The 25507-nt window shown below is 38.4% G+C and overlaps 1 protein-coding gene across 1 annotated transcript in view; it reads left to right on the top strand.

The window, feature by feature from the left end:
* Positions 1-17061: 17061 nt before the first annotated feature.
* The window catches only part of RBM25 (RNA binding motif protein 25), a 57740-nt gene continuing 49294 nt past the window's right edge, over positions 17062-25507 (top strand). Inside the window, exons 1-2 of the mRNA XM_070593743.1 lie at positions 17062-17488; positions 25229-25349. Coding sequence (XP_070449844.1) covers positions 25244-25349 — 106 coding nt within the window. The 5' untranslated portion in view covers positions 17062-17488; positions 25229-25243. The remainder of the gene's footprint in view (positions 17489-25228; positions 25350-25507) is intronic.

Here is a 25507-nt window from a genome sequence, read left to right on the forward strand (position 1 = left end):
CTGGAAATTATGTTTTCAGGACTGGGCAGATAGCCAACAGTTGGACTAACTGCACAACATGACTGAGAATTTTTTTCCGATGCCACATCACAAACCAGGATATTAAGAACTAAGGTATCTATAGCTCTTTGAGGGAAGAGGAAAGGAGAAATTTTAGCAATTTAACGGGTCTTGAGCTAGGCTCTTGAGACTGGCTAACCTGCCATAAAATTTCCATAGAGGGAGCTGCCCCGTGGCCAAGTGGTTAAGTTCACTCGCTCAGCTTGCGCGGCCCGGGGTTTGGCTGGTTCAGATCGTGGGCACGGACATGGCACCACTCATCAGGCCATCCTGGGGCAGCGTCCCAAATAGCACAACCAGAGGCACTCACAACTAGAATATACAACTATGTACTGGGGGACTTTGGGGAGAAGAAGAAGAAGAAAAAAAGATTGGCAACAGATGTTAGCTCGGGTGCCAAAAAAAAAAAATTCTCTTAGAGAGTTTTGTTCTTAAGACTACCACTATAATTTTTGGTAGCCTTAATAGTTTGCTTTATACCCCTAATTATAAAATGAGAGAATTGCTATATCCTGGGAACAAAATGGTATTTAATCCTTTTTAAAGCCAACAATACACATTTTAGAGTTATAAGAACCCCTAAAACTGGAAAATGATTACCTCCAAGGAGCATATCTAAGGTGAGGAAGAAGAAAGATTTAATTTAAACACATTTGTGCTCTTGGAATTTTTTTTACTGTGTAAGTGCAATATGTCAATAATCATGGAAAAAAAACCTCTTAACAGATAATTGGAATTACAAAACAAGTAAAAGACAAGTTTCCAGGCTTGTCCCCTTTAACTTCCCCATTAAAGGGAGTCCTGAGTATAAACAGACAGATAGACAGACACATACACATACACACACACACACAATTGGTCTTCAGCTATTAAAATACGCACTCCTAAATTCATGTGGCTACATCCAGGTATCCACTGTGTATTAAGCCAAGTCTGTTCCCCAAATGTTGCTAAGAGATGGCATTCATTTCCTTGGTAAAATATGCTAGAATCCTACCTTCAGCCTTGCAGGCACGGAAATTTGATTTTATCTAGAGTGGATCCATCTCTTAGTGGTGGACACACACTAATACAAGCTTACCAGACTGAAGATGCCAATCCCACAGTTTACAATGAGATATTACTGTTACCCAGACTGAAATGCTCAAACGACACAGTTAGCACATTTATTCTCATGATATTGGTCCTATAGGAAAACCCTACTGAAAGGGTGCTCGATGAGTGTAGAATCAGAACAAGAGGAAAGTAGTCAGATCAATTAAATATTATGGTCAAAGGCTAACATGTGTAGACCTTCTGTTGGAGATGGTCTTTGCTCATGGAACCAGAATAATTGAATTCTTTTAAAGTTACCTTTATCCTTGACATTACATGGCTACCCGGCAAGACAGAGCTCAGAAATTCACTCAATATAATTTTAAAAGAAAGCTAATTTGTTGGAAGGCTATTAGGTATCTTAGAATTGTTGAAAAAATTGGAAAACCTAGCTCAAAAACTGCTCAGAAACAAGGGAGGCAGTTAGCGGGCATCACAACCAAGTTCTCACCATAGGAAGTCAGGATACGCCGCCATCATTAGCACTGTCTCCACTGAGCACCTTTGCACTGCACTCCCTATGATGGCAACTATGGTAAGCAGAATAATGGTCCCCCAAAGATGGCCACATCCTAATCCCTAGTACCTGTAGATATGTCATGTTACATGGCAAAGGAACTTGCACGTATGACTAAGGTTAAAGACCCTGAGATGGGAAGATTATCCTGGGTTATCCAGCTGGGCCCAATGTAATCACAGAGCAGCGTCTTTTCCTGGCTGTGGTCAAAGACAGATGTAATGACAGAAAGAGTCAGAGTTTCTGACTTTGAAGATGGAGAAAGGGGGCCATGAGCCAAGGAATGCTGAGGGCCTCTAGAAGCTGGAAAAGACAAGGAAGTAAATTATCCTCTATGGTCTCGGAAAGGAACACAGTCTTTCCAACACCTTGGTTTCAGCCCGGTGAGACTTGTGTCCATCTTCTGACCCGTAGAACTATAATATAATAAACCTATATTATTTTAAGCCATTAAATTTGTGATAATTTGTGATAGCAGTAACGTAAAACTAATACAGCAGTGCTGCTGTGAATAATTTCTAAACTGTCTCTGCATGTTTACATCTCTCTCTCAAGATTCAAAATCCTGGGGACACGAGAATCTAGTCATCTCATATGGATCATATACCTATGGCCTGGATGTGAGGGAAGTAGAGTGAGGGAGGATCTTTTTTCTCTTGATTTCTAGAATGTGAAGCGTGACATAATGGGAAATTACCGCCAAAAGGAAGAGAGGTCGATGTCAGACCACAAAATAACAATAAATGTCCGTTAGAGGCAATCTTTATTTTGCCAAGAGGACCTTGCTTTATCAACTCTTAAATGGCAGACTTACTCCACTTCTGGTTGATAGTTTTTCTTGAAATTTCATCAGATTATATTTAAGTCCTGCTGACCCATGAGCTCTATATTTCTCCATTAGTTAAGACAGAAATTGCAAATCAAATTGCCTTAATCAATTAAAAAAATGTATTGGCTCACATAACTGAACAATCTGAGCTATTACTGTTTCAGCCAAAACTCAATCTGGGAATCAGATAACATGCTCAAGACCTTGTTTCCTTCTCCATTTCTCGGCTTTGAGAAATGCACCCAACCAATTTTTGACAAAGGTACAAAAGCAATTCAGTTCACTACAGGAAGGATGTCTTTCCTCTATCCTAAAGGAAGGATGGTGCTGGAGCAATTGGACAAAAAATAGGCAAATAACCTCAACCTGAACCTCATACATAATTACACAAAAATAATTCAAAACTGATCATAGATTTAATCATAGAATGCAAAAAACTATAAAATTTTTAAAAGAAAACATAGAAAATCTTCAGGACCTAGGCTGGGTAAAGAATTCTTAGACATAATGCCAAAAGCACAATTCATAAAGGAGATAATTGATAAAAGTAGATCTCATCAAATTAAAATTTTTTTCTTTGTGAAAAGGCTCCTGTGAACTACACCATGAGTTGAGAAAATAAACTAAAAATATGTATTCAACATAGGAAAACAAAAGTTGTATTCAACATAGGAATTCAGGCGGTATTCAAATATTGCCCCTTGATTTTTACTACTAAGGCTAAAACAATAGGGCCTCCATATCCACATAAACAATCCGCAGTTGGTTGAAATCACAGGTGTGGAACCTGCAGATACAGAGGGCCAGCTAAGGGACATGAGCATCTGCAGATTTTGGTATCCATAGGGGGTCCTGGAACCAATCCCCTCCGTGGATAAAGAGGTGTGACCATATGTCATTTGGACCTGCAAACTGATTAACTTTTTTGAAGCTCTATAGTTGTTAGAGGAAGCAACATAGATAACTTATGAAGTATTTTCTCAGTGAATAATTACTTTTTCTTTCTGTGGAAACTGCCACATCAACCCACAGAGGTGGGTCTGGACCAAACACATTTGTATTATATCAGCCTAACCCCCAGGCGTGCCAATCAGATTCTCTGCCCAGGGAATTTGGAATTGACACCCCAAAACAGTGAAAAGAGTGAACATTTGCTACTGAGCATGTGCCCAACATAAAATGAACAGAGCATCAGTGATCTGTGACATGATATCAAGCAGTCTATTGTGTGTGTAACTAAAGTCACAAAAGAAAGGAGAGAAAGAAGAAGGACAGAAAAAGTATTTCAAGAAATAAATGGCCAAAAGTTTTCCAAATTTGATGCAACTTATAAACTCACAGATCCAAGAAGCTCAATGAACGCCAAGCAGAAAAGACATGAAGAAAACCACTGCAAGAAACTTACAATCAAATTGCTGAAAATGAGTGATGAAATAGCCAAGGGGAAAAAGGCACATGACAGAGAGGAACAAAAGCAAGAATGATAGCAGACTTCTCACAGAAAGCATGTAAGTCAGGAAACAATAGAGCAATATCTTAAAAGTAATGAATGAGGGGCCGGCCCCATGGCCAAGTGGTTAAGTTCATGCGCTCAGCTTTGGCGGCCCAGGGTTTCGCTGGTTCAGATCCTGGACGCGGACATGGCACTGCTCATCAGGCCACGTTGGGGCAGCATCCCACATGCCACAACTAGAAGGACCCACAATTGAAATATACAACTATGTACCAGGGGGCTGTGGGGAGAAAAAGCAGAATAAAAAAAGAAGATTGGCAACAGTTGTTAGCTCAGGTGTCAATCTTTAAAACAAAAAAAGTAATGAATGAAAAAAACTGTCAATTTAGAGTTCTTTACTGGTAAAGATGTCATCATAAAGGAAGGCAAAGATTTTTTCAAACAAAGAAAATCACAGAGAATTCATTGTAAACAGACCTGCACTATAAGAAATGATGAAGAACATTATTCAAGCAGAAGGAAAATGATACCAGGAGGAAATTTAGATTAATACAAAGGAATGAAGAATGACAGAAATGTCAAATATGTGGATAAATGTGAATATATTTTTTCTTTTTTTTTTTAAAGATTGGCACCTGAGCTAACAACTGTTGCCAATCTTCTTTTTTTCTTTCTTTCTGCTTTTTCTCCCCAAATCCCCCCAGTAAACAGTCGTATATTTTAGTTGTGGGTCCTTCTAGTTGTGGTACGTGGGACACCACCTCAACGTGGCCTGATGAGTGGTGCCATGAATGTGCCCAGGATCCGAACCAGCGAAACCCTGGGCCGCCATAGTGGATCACGTGAACTTAATCACTGGGCCACGGGGCTGGCCCCTAAATATATTTTTTCTTACTGTTAAAACATCTTTAGGGGCCAGCCCCATGGTGCAGCAGTTAAGCTCGCACGTTCTGCTTTGGCAGCCCAGGGTTCACCAGTTCAGATCACAGGTGCAGAGATGGCACTACTTGGCAAGCCATGCTGTGGGAGGCATCCCACATATAAAGTGAAGGAAGATGGGCACGGATGTTAGCTCAGGGCCAGTCTTCCTCAGCAAAAGAGGAGGATTGGCAGCACATGCTAGCTCAGGGCCAATCTTCCTCAAAAAAAAAAGTTTTAAAAGGTAATGATTTAAAACAAAAATTAATAACAATGCATTGTGTAGTTTATAATGTAAAGTAAATGGAGGGAAATAATAGCGCAAGGGATGGGAGAGGGAATGGAAGTATGCAGTGGTGAATTCCCCGTGAGTAGTAGTATGTTTTTTGAAGTTAGATTATGATTAGTTAACTATATATTGTGAACTGCAGATCAACTAAAAAACTAAACAAAGATGTATAGCAAATAAGACAATATTCATAATAAAATTGAATAATAAAGAGTACTCAATCCAAAATAAGGCAGGAAATGATGGGAAAAGGAGTAAAGGACATAGAGAACAAGTAGAAAACAAATAGCAAGATGGTATATATAACCCCAGCCATGATGAAAATCATATTAAATGTAAATGATCTAAACGCTACAGAGAAAAGGAAAAAATTGTCAGATTGCATAAAAAAAAGCAAGGCCCAACTATATGCTGTCTACAAGAAACCCACTTTAAGTATAAAGAAATAGAGAGAGTAAAAGTAAAAGGACAGAAAAAGTTATACTTTGAAAATTCTTTTTTTTTTTTGAGGAAGATTAGCCCTGAGCTAAGTGCTGCCAATCCTCCTCTTTTTGCTGAGGAAGCCTGGCCCTGAGCTAACATCTGTCCCCATCTTCCTCTACTTTATATGTGGGATGCCTACCACAGCATGGCTTGCCAAGCGGTGCCATGTCCGCACCCGGGATCCGAACCGGGGAACGCCAGGCTGCGGAAGCGGAACGTGTGCGCTTAACTGCTGGCCCCTGAACAACATTATTAACCAACACAACCCAGTGACATTTATCTGCCCAACAATAGCAGAATATATATTCTTTTAAAGTGCACATAGGACATTGATCAAGATAGAACATATTAGGGGGCTGGCCCAGTGGCATGTTTAAGTTCACGAGGTCCAGCTTCAGCGGAATCGGATCCCAGGCACAGACCTACTCTCCACTCATCAAGCCATGGTGTGTCGGCATCCCACATACAAAATAGAGGACGACTGGCACAGATGTTAGCTCAGCAACAATCTTTCTCAAGCAAAAAGAGGATTGGTGGGCCTGCCCCTTGGCTGAGTGGTTAAGTTCTCGCACTCCACTACGGTGGCCCAGGGTTTCTCTGGTTGGGATCCTGGGCACATACATGGCACCACTCATCAGGCCATGTTGAGGTGGCGTCCCACGTCCTACAACTAGAAGGACCCACAACTAAAATATACAACTATGTACTAGGGGGGATTTGGGGAGAAAAAGCAGAAAAAAAAAAAAGAAGATTGGCAACAGTTGTTAGCTCAGGTGCCAATCTTCTAAAAAAAAAAAAAAATAGGATTGGGCCTGAGCCAATCTTCCTCACTCCCTCCCCCCAAAAAGATAGCCCATATTAGACAATAAAACAAATCTCAATAAAATTAGAAGTATTGAGGGGCCAGCCCAGTGACGCAGTGGTTAAGTTCGCACGTTCTGTTTTGGCAGCCCAGGGTTCACTCGCTGGTTCGGATCCCGGGTACAGACATGGCACTGCTTGGCAAGCCACACTGTGGTAGGTATCCCACACATAAAGTAGAGGAAGATGGGCACGGATGTTAGCTCAGGGCCAGTCTTCCTCAGCAAAAAGAGGAGGATTGGCAGCAGATGTTAGCTCAGGGCTAATCTTCCTCAAAAATAAATAAATAAAAGTTAGAAGTGTTGAAATAATATAAAGTATTTTCTCTGACCACAGTGGATTTAACTGGAAATCTGGAAAATCCCCAAATATTTGGAAATTAACACACTTCTAAACAATGCTTTGGTCAAAGAAGCCACAAGGAAAATTAGTATTCTGGGCTGAATGAAAATGAAAACACAACAAGTAAAGGAAATTCTTAGAGAAAAATTTGTAGACTACAATATTTGTCTCAGAAAAGAATAAAGGTCTTGAATCAGTTATTTAGGGTATCATCTTATGAAACAAGAAACAAGAGCAAGTTAAATCCAAAATAATCAGAGAGAATAAAATAATTAAGAGTAGAAATCAATGACATAGAAAACAACAGAGAAAAGAATCCAAAACCTGATTCTTTGAAAATATTTTTAAAAATTGATAAATTTATGCCTAGACTTAGAAAAAAATGAAAAAAGACACAAATGCCACTATAAAAATGGGAAAGAAAACCACTACAAATCCTACCACAGTAAAAAAAATAATGAGGAATTATTATTAATAACTTTATGTCAATAAATTCAACTACTTGCAAGAAATGGCCAAATTCCTTACAGAATACCAACTGCCAAATATGAGTCAAAAAGAAACATAACCTGACTAACCCTTTATCTATTAAGTTGAATTTCAGTTTAAAACCTTCCCACAAAGACAATTGCAAGCCCAGATGGCTTTGCTGGTCAATTCTACCAAACACCTAAGGAAGGAACAATGCCAATTCTCCACAAATTCTACCAGAAAATAGAAGAGGAGGGGACACTTCTCAACTCACTTTTTTTATTGAGGCATAATTGGCATATAATATTATATTCATTTCAGCTGTGCAACATAATGATTCAATATTTGTATACACTGCAAAATAATCATCACAATAAGTCTAGTTAACATCCATCACCATACATAGTTACAAAATTTTTTTCCCTGTGATAAGAACTTTTAAGATTTATTCTCAGGGGGCCAACCCGGTGGCGCAGCAGTTAAGTGCGCATGTTCTGCTTGGGCGGCCTGGGGTTCGCCGGTTCAGATCCCAGGTGCGGACATGGCACCACTTGGCAAGCCACGCTTGGTAGATATCCCACATATAAAGTAGAGGAAGATGAGCACGGATGTTAGCTCAGGGCCAGTCTTCCTCAGCAAAAAGAGGAGGATTGGCAGCAGATGTTAGCTCAGGGCTAATCTTCCTCCAAAAAAAAAAAAAGATTTATTCTCTTAGCAACTTTCAAATATACGGTACAGTATTAATAACTATAGTTACCATGTTATACATTATACCCACGTGACTTATTTATTTTATACCGAGAAGTTTGTAACTTTTGACCCCCTTCACTCATTTTCACCTACCTCCCACCCTTCACCTCAGGCAATCACCAATCTGTTCTCTGTATCTGTCAGCTTGATGGGTTTTTTTGCTTTGTTTTTCTTTTTTTGTTTTGTTTTAGATTCCACATGTAAGTGAGATCTTATGGTATCTGTTTTTCTCTGTCTGACTTATTTCACATAGTATAACGCCCTCAAGGTCCATCCATGTTGTCACAAATGGCAGAATTTCATTCTTTTTTATGGGCAAATAATATTCCCTTATGTTAATTAATGGATAATTTCTTTATCCATTCATCCATCGGTGAACATTTAGGTTTCTTCCATATCTTGCCTATTGTAAATAATGCTACAATGAATATGGGGGTGCATATATATTTTCAAGGGAGTGCTTTCATTTTCTTCAGATAAATACCCAGAAGTAGAGTTATTGGATCATATGGTAGTTCTGTTTTTTTAAATTATTTTATTGAGGTCATATTAGTTTATAAGATTGTGTGATTTCAGGTATACATTATTATATATCAGTTTCTGTATAGACTGCAGCATGCTCACCTCTAATAGTCTAGTTTTTATCCATCACCATACATATGTGCCCCTTTACCCCTTTTGCCCACCCCCCATCCCCTTCCCCTCTGGTAACCACTAATCTGTTCTCCCTATCCATGTGTTTGTTTATCTTCCGTATCTGAGTGAAATCATACAGTGTCTTTGTCTGGCCCATTTCACTTAACATAGTACCCTCAAGGCTCATCCATGTTGTTGCAAATGGGATGGTTTTGTCTTTTTTTATGGCTGAGTAGTATTCCATTATATATATACACCGCATCTTCTTTATCTGTTCATCAATTGACGGGCACTTGGGTTGCTTCCACATCTTGGCTATTGTGAATAATGCTGCAATGAACATATGGATGCATAAATCTCTTGTATTGTTGATTTCATGTTCTTTGGATAAATACCCAGTACTGGGATACCTGGATTGTATGGTATTTCTATTTTTAGCTTTTTGAGGAACCTCCATACTGTTTTCCATAGTGGCTGCACCAATTTACATTCCTACCAACAGTGCACAAGAGTTCCCTTTTCTCCACATCCTCATTAACACTTGTCATTTCTTGTTTTTTTTTTGATAATAGCCATTCTAACAGGTGTGAGGTGATATCTCACAGTGGTTTTGATTTGCATTGCCCTGATCATTAGTGATGTTGAGCACCTTTTGATGTACCTGCTGGGCATCTGTTTGTCAGCCAGCCCCAAGAATGGTCTTTTTAACAATTGGTGCTGGGATAACAGGAGATCCACATACAGAAGAGCAAATTTGGATCCCTATATCACAACATATACAAAAATTAACTCAAATGAATCCAAGGCCTAAAGGTAAGAGCCAAAAGCATAAAACTTTTAGAAAAAATATAGATCTAAATCTTCATGACCTTGTGCTAATGTCTGAATGTCTGTTTTCCCCAAAATTCATATGTTGAAATCCCACCCCCAAAGGTGATAATATTAGTGGGTGGGGTCTTTGGGAAGTGATTAGGTCATGAGGGTGGAGCCCTGACAAATGGGATTAGTGCCCTTATAAAACAGATTCCACAGCTCCCTAGCCACTTCTGCCCCGTGAAGATACAGTAAGTCTGCAACCCAGAAGTGGGCTCTCCTCTGATCATGTTGGCACTCTGACCTTCCACTTCTACCTTCCAGAGCTGAGAGCAGTAAATTTCTTCTGTTTATAAGCTGTCTAGTCTGTGGTGCTTTGTTATAGCAGCCTGAACAGACTAAGACACCCTAGATTAGGCAACAGCTTCTTAAATATGACACCAAAAGCACAAGCAAAGAAAAAAATAAATAAATTGGACTTCATCAAAATTTAAAACTTTTGGGGCCAGCCCTGTGGCCTAGTGGTTAAGTTCGCATACTCTGCTTTGGCGGCCCAGGGTTTCACCAGTTTGGATCCTGGGCACGGACATGGCACTGCTCATCAAGCCATGCTGAGGCGGCATCCCACATGCCACAACTAGAAGGACCCACAACTAAAAATATACAACTATGTACTGGGGGGCTTTGGGGAGAAAAAGGAGAAATAAAATCTTAAAAAAAAAATTAAAAGTTTTGTGCATCAAAGGACACTGCAAAGAAGGTGTAAGGACAACCTACAGGATGGAAAAAAAATTTGCAAATCATATATCTGGGTCTAATATTCAGAATACATAAAGAAATCTTAAAACTTAATAATAAAAGTCAAATATCCCAATTAAAAATAGGCAAAGGATTTAAATAGATATTTCTCCAAAGAAGACACACAAATGGCCAACAAGCACATGAAGAGATACACAACATCAATAGACATTAGAGAAATGTAAATCAAAACCTCAATGAGATATCACTTCATACCCACTAGGACAGGTATAATTAGAAAAAAACTCAGAGAATAACAAGCGGTGGCAATGATGTGGAGAAATTTGAATCCTCAAACTTTGCTAGTGGGAATATAAAATGGTGCAGCTGCTGTGGAAAACAGTTTGGCATTTCCTTAAAAAGTTAAACATAGAATGACCATATGGTCTGCAATTCCACTTCTAATGATATATCTAAGAGAATTGAAAACATACGTTCAAACAAAAACTTGTACACAAGTGTACATAGCACCATTATTCATGATGGAAACAACCCAAATGTCCATTAACTGATGAATGGGTAAATAATATGTGGCATATCCATACACCAGCATATTATGCAGCCATAAAAAAGAATGAAGTACTGTCACATGGTACAAAATAGATGAACCTTTAAAACATGCTAAGTTAAAGAAGCCAGACACAAAAGGCCACATATTCTATGATTCCATTTATAGGAAATCCCCAGAATAGGAAAATCTATAGAGATAGAAAGCCAATTAGTGGTTGCCAGTGGCTGTGGGGGGCAGGTAATAGGGAGCAGCTGCTCAGTGTGTATGGAGTTTCTATTTGGGGTGATGAAAATGTTCTGGAATTAGTGGTGATTGCTACACAATATTGTGAATGTTCTGAAAGTGACTGAATTGTAAAACATTTAAAAATCTTTAAAATGGTGAGTTTTATGTGAATTTTACTTTAAAAAAAACGAAAAACACGGGAGACAATAATGAGTGTGGTTTTGCCCATGAAGTGCCCAGAGAATATTCTGGTGGAAATACTCAGTAGGAAGCTGGCCAATAAGAGAAGGGAACTCAGGTGATCTAGGCTACAGATATTGATCTGGGAACAGAAGGTTGTTGAAGCCCTGTGAGTAGAGGGAGGAGTCAGCTGCGGAATCACTTAGGGTAAGAAGAGTGGGAGGCCCACAACAGGACCCTGAGGAACACCAACATTTCAAGATGTGAACATAAAAGGACCCTTCTAAGGAAACGGAGGAGGAAGCAGAGTGGTAGGAGGAAAAGTGTGGGACGCTGAAGCCAAGGAAAGAGGTTTTGTCCAAGTGTAGTGGTCAGAAGTGTTAGATGCTAGAGGAGTAAAATAAGATAAAGGCTAAGAAATGTCCACTAGACTTAGCAAAAATGTAGATGTCGTTTCATTGGATTGGTGGAGACTAGGTTCAGATAACAGTTGTAGGAAAAGATACCTTCACCAGGAGAAGTCAGGGAAATGAAAGTTAAACTAAATTAAATGTCATTGTCTTCTATTAGAGGGGTATATATATATTTTTAAGTTTAAACCATTTGTAGAAATGTAATTGGTATAGCCTTTTGAAGAGCTATTTGGTAGTGTCTATTCAAATTTAGAAATTAGCATACCCATCTACCTTGCCTTTCCACTCCTGCATATCACTCTTAGAGAATTATCGACACACATTTTGAAGGAAATGTGTATAAAGATGGTAACTGCAAGATTGTTTAAATGTACACGAATTGGAAGCAAATGTCCACAAATAAGGGAATGAGTAAATAAACTGTATAGTAGACGATGGTTGCCTTCTCGGTATCCATTTCCCTCTTCCTCTTTTCTAACAGAATTCAAATTTTGTTCAGATAGCCACATTTTCCCAGTATAGAGGTTGGATTTCAGAGAAAGGTAACTTCATCCTTAGCCCAAGAGATAGGCCTGATTGTCTAAGGGTAATTGCATCTATCTTGCCAGTGATTGTTTCCGGCAAGAGCAAGAAACTCAGTTTAGGTGTGACTCAATTTGGGTTCCTGGGGTTTCTGGAAAGTTCTTCTTTGATCTTCTGGGAGAGTTTCTGAAACCCATTTACTCTCTCTGGTGAATTAAAAAGCATGAGGGCTCAATGTAGCCATCCTATGACCGTGAGGAAAGCCAGCCTTAGAATGAGGCCCACACAGAGACGGTGGAGCAGAGAGACAGGAAAAAAGCAAGACAGGAAGAACTTTTTCTTGATAAGATTATTGATTGGGTCTCTGGATCATCCAACCCTGTAGGGCAGCCTATCTGGTCTTTCTGCTGGATGAACCAACACGTTCCTTACTGTTTAAGCCAGTTTGAGTTGGGTTGTCTATTACTTGCTTCTGAAAACTTTCTAGTCCTCACACTGTGACAATGTGGCCATTTTAAAAATGAGGTAGATCAGTTTTTTAAATGAGGTAGATTTCCATATATGGATTATCATTTTTTAAAAAGCCCCTAGCCCTATTAATGAGTGAAAGTTGAATAACTTTATGATTCCACTTATGTAAAATTTTAAAAAGCACAATAAAATCATATATTTCTATACATATATAGAAACAGTTGCATAATTTATTTATTTATTTATAATTAATTTTATTTATTTTTTTTTTTTGAGATTAGCCCTGAGCTAATATCTGCTGCCAATCCTCCTCTTTTTCCTGAGGAAGACTGGCCCTGAGCTAACATCCGTGCCCATCTTCCTCTACTTTATATGTGGGACACCTACCACAGCATGGTGTAGCAAGCAGTGCCACGTCAGCACCCAGGATCCGAACCGGCCAACCCCAGGTCACCAAGAAGCGGAACCTGTGAACTTAACCACTGCACCACCAGGCAGGCCCCGCATAATTTATTTTTAACTTAAATTTATGTATATTTGCTATATTGAAAATATATGTAATGCCTATGTAAATTATGAAGCATAATAATAAAATGAAAACCAGTAAACTCACCCCTGAATTTATGAGCTAGAACATTACCAAAACCATTGAGGCTACCTATATTTTTTTTGCAGTCTCATCACCTTTGTTCCCTCTAGGAGGGAAATAGTAATTCCAAGAGGCAACCACTACCCTGAATTTTCAATTAATTATTCCTTTGATTTTAAAAAATAGTTTTATCACATATATATGTTTCTTTAAACAATGTTATTACTTTTTATCTGTATAATAATGGTATTGTACAATATATAGACTTCCGACTTGCTTTTTTCACTGAATAGCTCATGCGTGTAACTGCAATTTGTTCATTCTATTTTTATATAATGTTCATTATGTGACTTTTTGAAAATGTTATCCATTCTCTTGTCAGACATTTCAGCAATTTCCAATATTTTTTTCCTTTATGAATAACGGTGCTATGAATATTGCTGAACGTGTGTCCTGGTGCATATATGCAAAGGTTTCTCTATATAAACCTAGGAATGGAACTGCTGGGTCATAGGGAAAGCACATCCTTTATTATTCTAGGTTATGCCAAGGTGGTTGTACCAATATAAACTTGCACCAGCAATATCTAAGTGTTCCTGTTATTTTACATCCTTGTATTAGCAGACTTCTTAATTTTTACCAATGAAATGGCTTTAAAGTGATATCCTGCTATGGTATTGGCATTTCTATGATTACTAATAAAGGGGGACACTTTTCATATTTTATCCATCATTTGTGCTCCTCTGTTGTCCTGGTTAAGACACAGCTCAGGATAATAACTTCCTCCTGGAAGCCTTCTCTGACTTCCCCAGATTCCCAGCCTGGGCTAAGTGCTGCTACCAATACTTTGCATGTTTCTGTCATAACATTTCAACAGACTTTCTATTTTTGAAGTCTATGACCCAAAAACATATTCTAACTCATCACTTTATATGGAAAATTGCCTCTTTTTAAACACTTATTTCCTCTTCCACCCAATATTATTATTTGTTTTTCGATAACTTTAGAAGGTCTAACACAATATATCTATCTTCTATAATTACACAGATATTTTAATAATGCCAAGTGGCAGCTGTTTGAATTCACATAAAGTCTGCATCTTGATGACAAAGTAGCCTGAATTAGAGCTCTAGGCAGAGAGCTGGAGAAAAAAACTGATATCTGGCTGTTTAAAATTATTTTGTTGTATTTTAAAGATATTTTGTTGTGATTTTAAAAAAATCAGATATTAATTTTGTAAATGATATGTGTCTAGTTGGCCATTTAAAGGTGAATAAACACACGGTCCCTTCCTTGAAGGAACATAATGTCTAATAGGGAGACTATGTGAGAAACATGATTATCATACAGTGATGTACGCCCTGAAACGATGAAGCAGGAGCTAAAGCAACATGGCTGGAACTCTGGGAGACTGAATCTCATCAGGATCCTGCCTTAGCTCCAGCAGTTCTGATGACAGCTCAGGTGCCTCGACAAGTATTTGAATAATTTCCTCCTCCCAATGCAGGGCACAGAGATGCCTATTCTAGTGACCCTCTGTCTTTGATATGATTCACCATCTCTATCACTTACCATTCCATTTCTCTGTTACTATCAATTCATTGACTCCCCTACATCTCCAGTTTAAATTCTTGAGAGGATCTGCTTGGTCCAACTAAAGTATGTTTTTCCTGCTAAGGCTGTTTTCCTGACAGGTCACATGATATTCTGCTGACTGGTTGGGTCAGATGTGTCATAGCAAAAGGATCAGAAGGCACATAATATGGCCACCAATATCCAAATCAATTATCTATAGCCACTTTCCTCAGCAAGGGCTTGTGAGGAAAAACTCCTCAGGAGGTGCTTGACTGTCATTGCAGGTGAATGGCCTGGCTTATTTTCTACAAATGATATACAAGTATATCATTTAGGGCTCTTTCTGTTGAAGGGATAGAAAATTCATTTCAAACTGATTTAGGAAAAGGAATTTATTGGCATACATACTGAGATGCCTAGAAGCATAACTGGCTTCAAGAATGGCTGAATCCATGTTCTCCAATGATATTGTCAAAAATCTCTCACTTCTTAGCTCTGCTTTCTTCTCTGATGGTTTCATTCGTATGCCCAGTAGTTCCGAGCTTAAATCCTCCCAAATTTAAATTAAGTGAAAAAGATAGAGTTCCCCATCCCCACCCCCACGCCTCTTTTTAGTAGTATTCCTGGATGGGCTCAGGAACCAGACTGGCTCCGTTACTTACTAAATACATAAACTTGGGCAAGTTATTTAAGCTCTCCAAGCCTTAGTTTCTTCATCTGTATCAAAATAGTTCCTACTTCAGTGCGTTGCTGTGAGGATTAAAATTGCTGATATTTGCAAGATGCTTTAAAAAGTTCTTGGTACAATGTAAGGGCTATATTACCAGGCTTTGACTGGGTTATAAGTCTATCTCTGTGTCCTAAGAGGTATGGCTAGAGCTGGGACTTCCTATCTAAACTACAAAGATCTGGGGTAAAGGAAGGATGGTTTCTTTTTAGGGGATTTGGAGTGCCATTACCAAAGGCAAGGGAATGGATGCTGGTTAAACATAACAAATGTATACTACAGGAAAGTTAGCAAATTGTTGCTTGAGATGACTTCTCTCTAAGGTTTTTATTTTATTATACAAATTATACATGAATTTGTGTACAATGTTTTTAACAATACAAAGGGATACAGAGTAGCCTGAGAGGATTCCTGTGTTTATGCCTTTGGTTGTGAGAAAAGGTTACAAACTATTTGTAAAATGTAACTAGCGTTTGACTAGCACTTTCCTGAACAAACTACATCGCATGCATCAGTTAATTTAATCCTTGGAATAGCTCTTGAGAGTAGGTATTATTAGCCCTACTTAATGGTAAGGAGACCTAGCAAGCAGAAATACAGATGGATGTAAATTTTAGACGGTAATAATGTTACAGCCTTTCCCATTAGTCTCCCACTGCATTTTATGTTCTGTTGGTACTCCTATGTAATCATTTATTTCATTCGACATTTATTGAGCACTTGCTATGACCAGGCGTTGTTCTAGGCATTTCATTCACAGCCGCGAACAAAACAATCACTGCACTCCTTGAGTTTACATCTAGTAGGTAGGCACAAACCATAAAATAAATAAGAAAAATATATATTACAGTAGATGGTGGTAAGTCCTATAGAGTAAAATTAAATAGGAAAAGCAGATAGGTACGTTTCAATTTTATATACAGTGGTCAGAGTGTCAGCTATTCCACGTTATTTGCAGCTCCTCCTCAACAGGAGTAATATCTCAATCCCATTTACCTTCCTACTCCCAGCTCTTAGCTCTGCACCAGGGACTCAGGGAGACAATTTTATATTGAATAAATTATAAGCTTCTGAGAAGCAAGCATTTGAGAAACAAAGGCTTGTACATAGATACTGACCATAAAGTCCCTAAATTGTATAATCTAATCATTCGTGATTAGTTTATTTCCATTATGCTAATAAGTTAAATCCTTTTTAGCACGTTTACATTACAGAATGAAAGGTGTGTTAAATGTTATTACAGACCGTTTTAAGTATTTCAAATATCTTCTGGCCACCTCTTTTGGCCCCAACCGCGCGCATAATATGCTTTTTGTGCGTGTGCGTGCACCTTTTGAAAAACCATCACGACCTTTGCCAAGTATCTCTTGGTATCAAGCGTAGCTGTTTTCTAGGGAAAGATCAGCACTTGGGGTTTCTACTGAGTTGCTGGGTGATGTCCAGTTATCAGTCCACGGAACCTCAATCAACAGGGCAAGGTTCTAACACCCAAAACACAAACTACAAAAAGTGAGAAATCCTCTAACAGCCCTCACGCCGTGCCCAGCCGGAACCTTGACCTCAAGATGGCGTCGCGTAGTCATAAGATTCAATCAGCTCCAATCAAAAATGGCAGGGTGGGTCGTAATTTACAGCTTGAGCCTCTCTAGTCCCCACTAGATGCTCCTTCTCTATGGTTATTTTGCCGCTGCATGGTGAGTCAGAGCCAACAGTGAAGACTATCTCTATACGTACTTCTCTATGATTCTTCTCTCCACTCCCCCGGCCGCAGTGCACGCCGGGCAAGAGGAAGACCTCCACAGGCTCCCCGCGCAGCGCGGCTGTGTTTGCGGCCTGTGCGAGTAGGCGCTTCGGGAGCGGTCTACCGGTGAGCGGCGCGCAGAAGCCTCGAACCGGTGGAGCCCACTCGTAACCTGGAGCCCGGAAGGCCTTGAAGACAGTACCGTTTCCTCAGCGGCGGGTGAGTTCATGCCTTGAACGCGTGTGGAAACCGGGAGACCGGGTACCTCGGCTGGGGGAGGGAAAGCCGGGGAGGCTGCGAAAGGGCCGAGGTGGAATGGGGGTGAGGGGGGGCAGGGTGGGGGAGGGGACGGCACGAGGCTTGGGTTTCTCCGCTTCTCTGAGGCCTCGGAAACCAGTGGGCCCGTCAGGAGCCCTTGGCTGCCGGACCTACCGCCAGAGCTTCCCTCCTTGCATTGTCGCCCACTTTCCCTTTTCCCTTCCGTGGCTCGCCACACAGTGGATCGCCTCGGCCCATTCTGGGCTCCACGGTTGCCACAGAACAGTCGGTCAGCCGCTGGGGAGCCCTTTCCTGAGGCTCTTTTCTAGCCCGAGCCTGCGGAACCCCACGGTAAATTTCCGGGCCTAGGACACACTTGCCCCAGGCTCTGCCTGAAGCCAGCCAGCGCCCACCCTGTTTAGCGAGGTGCTGGCCACCAATGAATTTCTTTCCCTTCCTCTTCTCTTTGGTCATCTCGAGCCCGCCACCGAAGTGAGCTGACCCCCTACCCCACCCCGAATGTAGATAATGCCCACCCTTTTTAGCACTCTTCTGGGTTGCTTATCTAAGACTGTGATGAGTATCGTGGTCCTGCCCCCTTCCTCCATTGAAGGTTGCAGTAAACTGTATCTCCATTCATTCTAGGCGATTGCCAAGCTCCACATTAAAATGTGTTACTTTCTCACCCTTTGGTCTTCAATACAACTTTCTAAATACGTTTTTCGAAATAGATCTAGGAGTGTGAAGATTATTTTGAAGTTATGTAATATGGATTTATATTGCCATGGAAAAGCCGTTTTGATACTGGGCAGAGAGGAGCAGACCAAAAGAAGGGAAGAGATTGGACTTCTCTTGCACCAGACTGCTGTAGTGTGAAGGACTGTGAATTAGGTAGTTGGCAGTAGTGTATAAACAATTTTCATATTGTCTTGGGAGCTTTACGTTTTAAAAGATTGGTTCAAAAAACATTCAGAGATCTAGAAAGGCATCAGTTCCTCATGATTCAAGTAGACACTATACTATTCGAATTCATCTTATTGGTTGTTGGGATTGGGGATTAGTTGGCAAAAACGTGTGTAAAATCCTTGGTGCAATACGCAGGTAATGTAGTGTTTAGTCCATATTAACTAATATTATTTGTTGTTTAAGAATTTCCAGTGACGTACAGGAGCCTAACCCTGACTCTAACATTTCTTCCAGTGTACTCTGGATAGACTTTTATAAATAAAGTCAATCCTTAATAAGAAGTTTCACATTGGCATGTTATTACTAGAAAGAGGCATTGTGATACAGTGAAAACAGCCTTTGGATTGGGAATTTCAGGATGGGGGGACCTTAGAGTCCCTATATACTTCTGTGTTCCCTTGGACAAGTTAGCTTCTTCATCTGTAAAAGGAGAATAATAGATCTACACCAGGTAATTCGGGAGATTAAATGAGAATAATAAATGTTGAAGGCTTTTGTAAACAAAAGTAAATAAAAATGTTAGTTGATATTTTTGTTAAATAATCCATCTTCTGGGGTCACCAAATTTCCTTTTTGGTCCCCAAAGTGGATTCTTTTTCCTTTTTTTTTGGTAGGTTACCAAAACTTTTAGAAAGAAAATTTTATTGCCCCACTATTGGATATTGGCACCATACCTTAAAAATAATTTTGGCTAAGTTTTTAAAAATTTTGTGGCTTGCTATCTTTTTATTCCACTGTCTTAAGGCTCTAAATATATTTTTTAAATAAAATGAGTACATTTCAATATTGGGTAACTACTTCAGACTTAATGTAAGTTTGGGATTTTCAGTTTCCTTTTTTGGCCACAGACAGATTAACTACAGTACTTTTCTCGTTTACACGTGATTTATAACTTTGAATGCAAAAGTAATTATTGAATCTTTTAATGTCTTAGAAAAACATTGTTTATTTTTTTAATCTCTTGTTAGTCTTTGCTGCTACTACTACTGCCATTCATAAAAGAGGATTTTGATGGGATGCTCCTTAAAGTTTCTGAATAGCTTTTTTACCTTTTTTTTGAATTTTGAAACTTAAGAAAATAAAAACTTAATATTTCCACTAACCAGAATTATTGATACTGCTTTTTTCAATTTTTTATTTTGACTTAATTTCAAACTTAAAAAGATACAAGAATAGGACAAAGAATTCTCAAATACTTTTCACCCAGATTCCCCAAATGTTAACATTTTACCAATTGCTTCATCCTTCTCTTCCCTTTCCTCCATGATTTTCTTGTGAAATGTTTTGCTAGTAAGTTGCAGATGTGGTGTCCCTGCACCCCAAATACTTAGATGTCTGTTTTCTAAAAACAGGGATGTTCTCTTCTTTAACAACGGTACAGTGATCAAAGTCAGGAAGTTAATATTGATACAATATTGTTTAACCTACAGGTCTTAATTGGATTTTGCCTGAAATTGTCCTGAATTGGTATTGCTTTTTTTTTTTTTAAGGAGCGTTACCAAGGTGTAATTGACATAAAATTCACTTGTTGTAAGTGTGCAATTCAGTGATTTTTAGTAAATGTACAGAGTTGTGCAACCATTACCCCAAAAGGATACCTGTTTCCTGTTTACAAGTCACTGTGTTCTCACCCCAGCTCCATACTACCACTAATCTTTATAGAGTATTGCTTTTTAATCATTGAAAATGGTAAAATAGCAAAGTGGAAATCTCAGAAAAAGATCAGCTCCCTTTTTGGAGACTCAGAACATGAGTATTTTCTGCAACAAGCTTTCCTGTAAAAGAAACTTTTTGTTAATTGAGTATTTCCCATTCTTCTTTGGACATGGAACACTTTTTCCTAGGAATAGCTCCTGAAGACTCCAGGTGTGTGGAAATTCAATGTGAGAAATGGTATTTTGAAGGGCTTGCTTTGCTTAGGCTGGGGCAGTTATGTCAGTTCGTTGTACTTTGCAGGCTGTCAGAGTAGGAAACAGTACATGCTACACTAATAATTATTTATAGTCAATGTAGAGCCACTGGACTGGCTGTATAACTTTATATAATAACAACATTTGCTCTTTCAGAACTAGTAAAAATAATACTTGGAAAAGAACGTATCACATAATTGGAGCTAGATATTTATTGAATGAATTAATAAGTTGGATATGAGTGTTTGCTGTGGAGAATCTATCTGTTGGTTCATTGGTCTCTTACCATTTCAGAAATTTGACACGCAGTGTCTTGATGGAGTTAGCTTGTAAATCTATCCCTGATGAAATATTTTCTTTCTGTCGGGATAAATCTGCAGTGGAGGAATGCTTATAAGCAGTAATGGTATTCTCAGAGTGCTGGAAAAAAGAGTGGTTTAAGAGGGTAAAGAGAAAAAAGTGAAAAAGAGAAAAGCAGAATGCGTGTGTATGTTGAGTGGTAGAGATAAATCTTAGAAGCTTGGCTTTTTTTTTTAACATTGGCACCTGAGGTAACATCTGTTGCCAATCTTGTTTTTTCCTTCTTCTCCCCAAAGATCCCCAGTACATAGTTGTATGTTCTAGTTGTAGGTCCTTCTGGTTGTGCTATGTGGGACGTGCCTCAGCATGGCCTCAGGAGCGGTGCCATGTCTGCGCCCAGGATCCGGACTGGTGAAACCCTGGGCTGCTGAAGCAGAGTGCACGAACTTAACCCTTGGCTATGGGGCCGGCCCCAGAAGCTTGGTTTTTTTAGGACCAAATTTATTGAGATAAAATTTACATACAATAAAATGCACTCATTTTAATTTCAGTGAATTCTGACAAATTCTTAAACCTGTATGACCACTGCCTCACTAGAGATAGGGAACACTTCGTCTTAGGTGCTTGTTTTTGTTACTTTGAGCCATAAAGTTTCATACTTAGCAAGTAAAAGTGCCTTGAGCCTTCTAAAAGTGAAGGACTTCTATTGAAATATTTTCAAGATGCTATTTAAGTCATTTCAGTACTAATAAAATAATGACTGCGTCTCTCTTTTTCTTAAACTCCACGCACAATCCCTCAACAATTGGATACCTTCAGAGTATATCCAGAATCTAAAACTTAGTTACTGATTTCACTGCTACCAGCTTTTCCAGACCACCTTCTCTTGTCTGGATAATTGCAGTAGTCTCTTGCTTCTACCCTTGTTCTCCCCCAGTCTTACCTTAACTCAAGTGGCCGGTGACACTTAAAATGTAAATCAAGTCAAAAACCTTTCAAATGTTTTCCATCTCAGAGTAAAACACAAAACCTTTTATAGTGGCCAACAAAACCCTACACTCTCTGAACCCTCTCCTCAAATAACACTCGCCATTTATCTCCGACTTTCCTCTACTTTTGAGTATTCTGCTCCATCCGTTGGCTTTGCTGTTCCTCCTGCAAAAACTCCATGCCCACCTAAGGCTCTTTGTTTTTGCTGTTTCCTTTGCTCAGAAGGCTATTGCCCCCAGATGTGAGTAGGGTTTCCTGCCTCACCCTCTTTCAAGTCTTTGTTCAAATGTCACCTTGATGAGGCCTGACCATCACGTTTAAAATAAAGCTCTCTCTAGCTCTCTTCCCTACTTCATTCTACAAAGTACCTACCAACTTTGAATATCTATATCATTTATTATAAGACAGTATTACACTTTATCGACTATCAGTAAAAACTGATGAACTTTGTTTCTGGTTATAAAAGTTTATTCTGAATCATTTTCATGTATGTCAAAACTAAAACTTTATGTTGAAATAAGTGGCTGATACTCTCGTTTTAGGATGTTTAAAGTGAACATTAGTGTTTATCAGAGATCACCAGAAATGTTTGTTTTCTGAATTTCCATAGGAGGAGCTATTATCTTATTAAGATTACCTTTACCTTTGAAGTTCATCCTATGAATAAGCAAGTTTTGAACAGTTCCAAGTAAAAGGGAAATACTTCATAGATAAATTAGAAGTGAATGGAATGTATATTGGCATAAACTAAAATTAAACATAATCTGGTTAACTCTTCACAGAATGAGTCATACATTTAAAAACCATGAAATAGTTTAAACACCAAGAACATAGAAGTTTTTTTTTTTTTTTAATGGTTTTTACATCCAGTACTTGGGAAAAAATGATTCTAAAGTTAAATTCTTGGCTTGATCTTTATAATTGTGAGGCTAGGCACTGGGTCATTGCTAGCATAGTACCTGGCATGTAGTAGCTTTTTTTCCCCCCACCCTTCCCCTATAGCGTCTTAATAAATTTATTTAATGAGGTCCTCAGAGTTTTATTTGTTTACTGATTTATTCATTGATTAATTTATTTATTCAACAGGTATTAATACCAACTGCCCTCCTAAGAAAGTGCTGAGATAGAGTATTATAATGATAATACAAGAGCCTCTGTAAGTAGGACAGCAGCCCTCTCTGTTTTAGAAGGAGATATGCTCCCACCCCCTTCCTTGTAGAATATTTGTTTTTGTTTTTGGGCAAAAAGTATTACAAAAAGATTATTAAAAAATTCAACACATTTATAATCTTAAATTAGTTGTATTTTTCCAATTTAATTTATGCTGATACCTACTTAAAATTTTAAAGCATTTCCATTACCTTATTTGCTAAGTATATGAAGTCATCCTAGTAATTTGTTTTACCTGTAAAGCTTTCTAAATATTTTAAGTGTACTGTGTTTTCTGAAATTGAAGTTTAGATTTTATAGAGTATTGTATTATCCTAACTTACTAAGTCAAAAGAACACTGAGGAAGAACAACTGTGAATCTGAAGGACATACGTTTCTAAGACTGTTTTAAAGAAATGTCTAGTAAACAGGTAAAAAAATGCTCAACCTCATTAGTGATTAGGGAAACGCAAATTGAAGTAAGACAGTAGTTTTTACCTATCAGATTGCTATAACTTAAGCGCTGATTTATTCCAGTGATGGTGAGGCTGTGAGGAAAGGGAATATCCATATATTGGTGGGAAGACTATAAATTTGTACACTAGTTTTGGAGGATGATTTGGAGGTAAAGTGTGGCTACGTGCAGTACTAATCTGTGTTATAAAATTACTTGCAAAGATGCATAGAGTTATATATCCAAGAGTGTTCAGCATTATTTGTAAGAGATAAAATGTGGAGCCAACCGTCAATGTTGGTTGAATAATTATTGTATGTCTGTATTATAATAGTTTGCTGCATTGTGAAGAACAGAACAGAACTTTATGGGTTGACATGAAGAGATGTTAATGATAATGAGGGAGAAATGCACACAACAATATAGTATGATTATATTGTTTGCAGAAAAACAGAAATGATTATATATTAGTTTGTGTCTAGAAAGATATTTAGAAGAATACAATGATATATACCAAACTGTTGGGATTTAGGGGGCAAGGAAATAGAAGACGACATGCACTTTTATCTTCTCTCTTCTGAAGGGTGAGTAAAACACTGTATTAAAACATGAAAAAGAAGAGTAGAGACAGATATGTATTTTTTATTTTTTTATTTCATTAAGGTCCTAATAGTTTATAACATTGAAATTTCAGTTGTACATTATTGTCAGTGACCATATATATGTGCCCCTTCACCCCTTATGCCCACCCTCCAACCCTCTTCCCCTCTGGTAACCACTGATCTGTTCTGTTTGTCCATATATTTGTTTATCATCCACATGTGAATCAAATCATATGGTGTTTGTCTTTTTCTGTTGAGACAAACATTTTTTAAAAGCTTCTAACAACTCTAGGCTCCTTCAGTTACAGAGCAGAGGTAGAGGAATTTATCCTAGTGTCCAACAAAAATATCTCCTGTTAATCAAATCATTATTTTTAGTGACATCATAGATATGACATCAACTCTCTTATTAATGGCTGCTTTTTTAAATTGGTGCATGGAATCCTCCTAGGACATCCTAACATTAGTTTTCTACTTTGCCCAGTAGTCTAGACACTTGAGTATGTTGGAAAAAAACTTGAGGGGGGAGGAAAAGTCTTAAATACTTCTATTCTCTTAACTAAGAGACAAAAATAAGTTTAAGTAATATCACAAACCAAATGAAACAGTTCGCTGTGTTCTTGTATTTTTAAAAATCAAATGCTGCCATCTGATTCTTGAATTTCATTTATTTGTTTAATTGAATTTCATTCAAGAATGGTTAAGTTTGCTTTTAAGTTTCAGAAAAATTATGACTTTTTTCTCATTGTCACAAATTATACATTCTCCTTATATTTGGATGGTTATAATATGAGCTGATGTTCAGGAGGTTTTTTCCTCCTCAGGTTTGTTCACTGAGACATTCATTTGTCTTTGAGGAACTGACCAACATTGAATCAACAAAAATGTGAAACTTTGTAAGTTTAGTTTTCAGGGTGCTGATGTGTATAAAAAATGAATGCATAAGAACACTTTTTTAAAAAACCCCAAAACTGTTAGATACCTCCTGGATTCTGAATTTGGTTTAGAAAGATTCGTTGATGTTTGGTATTTAATTTTTGGATATTAACTGAACCTCAAAATGTTTTTCTTCCTTTATATGTATTCCCATATGATTGTAGGAGTCTATCCTGAACTTAGATCCTGTACATTTTGGGAACTTATTTTAGAAAAGATCTAAGTTTTAAAAATTCTCAATGGACAGACAGAGAAAAGAGGGTCTTTGCCAACTCCTTTGGGTAAGAAAACTTTAGAATTTTGCAGATATTCTAAAAATGAAGGCCAACAAACCAGGCATATCAAATTGTAAAGTTTTCAAATAAAATGATTTGTCATGATTTCTTTCTTTAGACCGCTGCAGTAAGAATGTCTTTCCCCCCTCATTTGAATCGCCCTCCCATGGGAATCCCAGCACTCCCACCAGGGATCCCACCCCCGCAGTTTCCTGGCTTTCCTCCACCTGTACCTCCAGGTAAGTTTGTGGATACCGTTGTTTTTTTAACCTGTACTTTTGTCATTGCAATATTAACTTTAGGAACATGATAGGTATGTGATTCTGTTAGTGCTAAAGATGTCTTCTGTCCTCCTCCCGCCCCCCTTCCCCTCTGGTGACCACCAGTCCAATCTCTG

This window comes from Equus przewalskii, chromosome 25 (assembly GCF_037783145.1).
Source record: "Equus przewalskii isolate Varuska chromosome 25, EquPr2, whole genome shotgun sequence".
Lineage (NCBI taxonomy): Eukaryota > Metazoa > Chordata > Mammalia > Perissodactyla > Equidae > Equus > Equus przewalskii.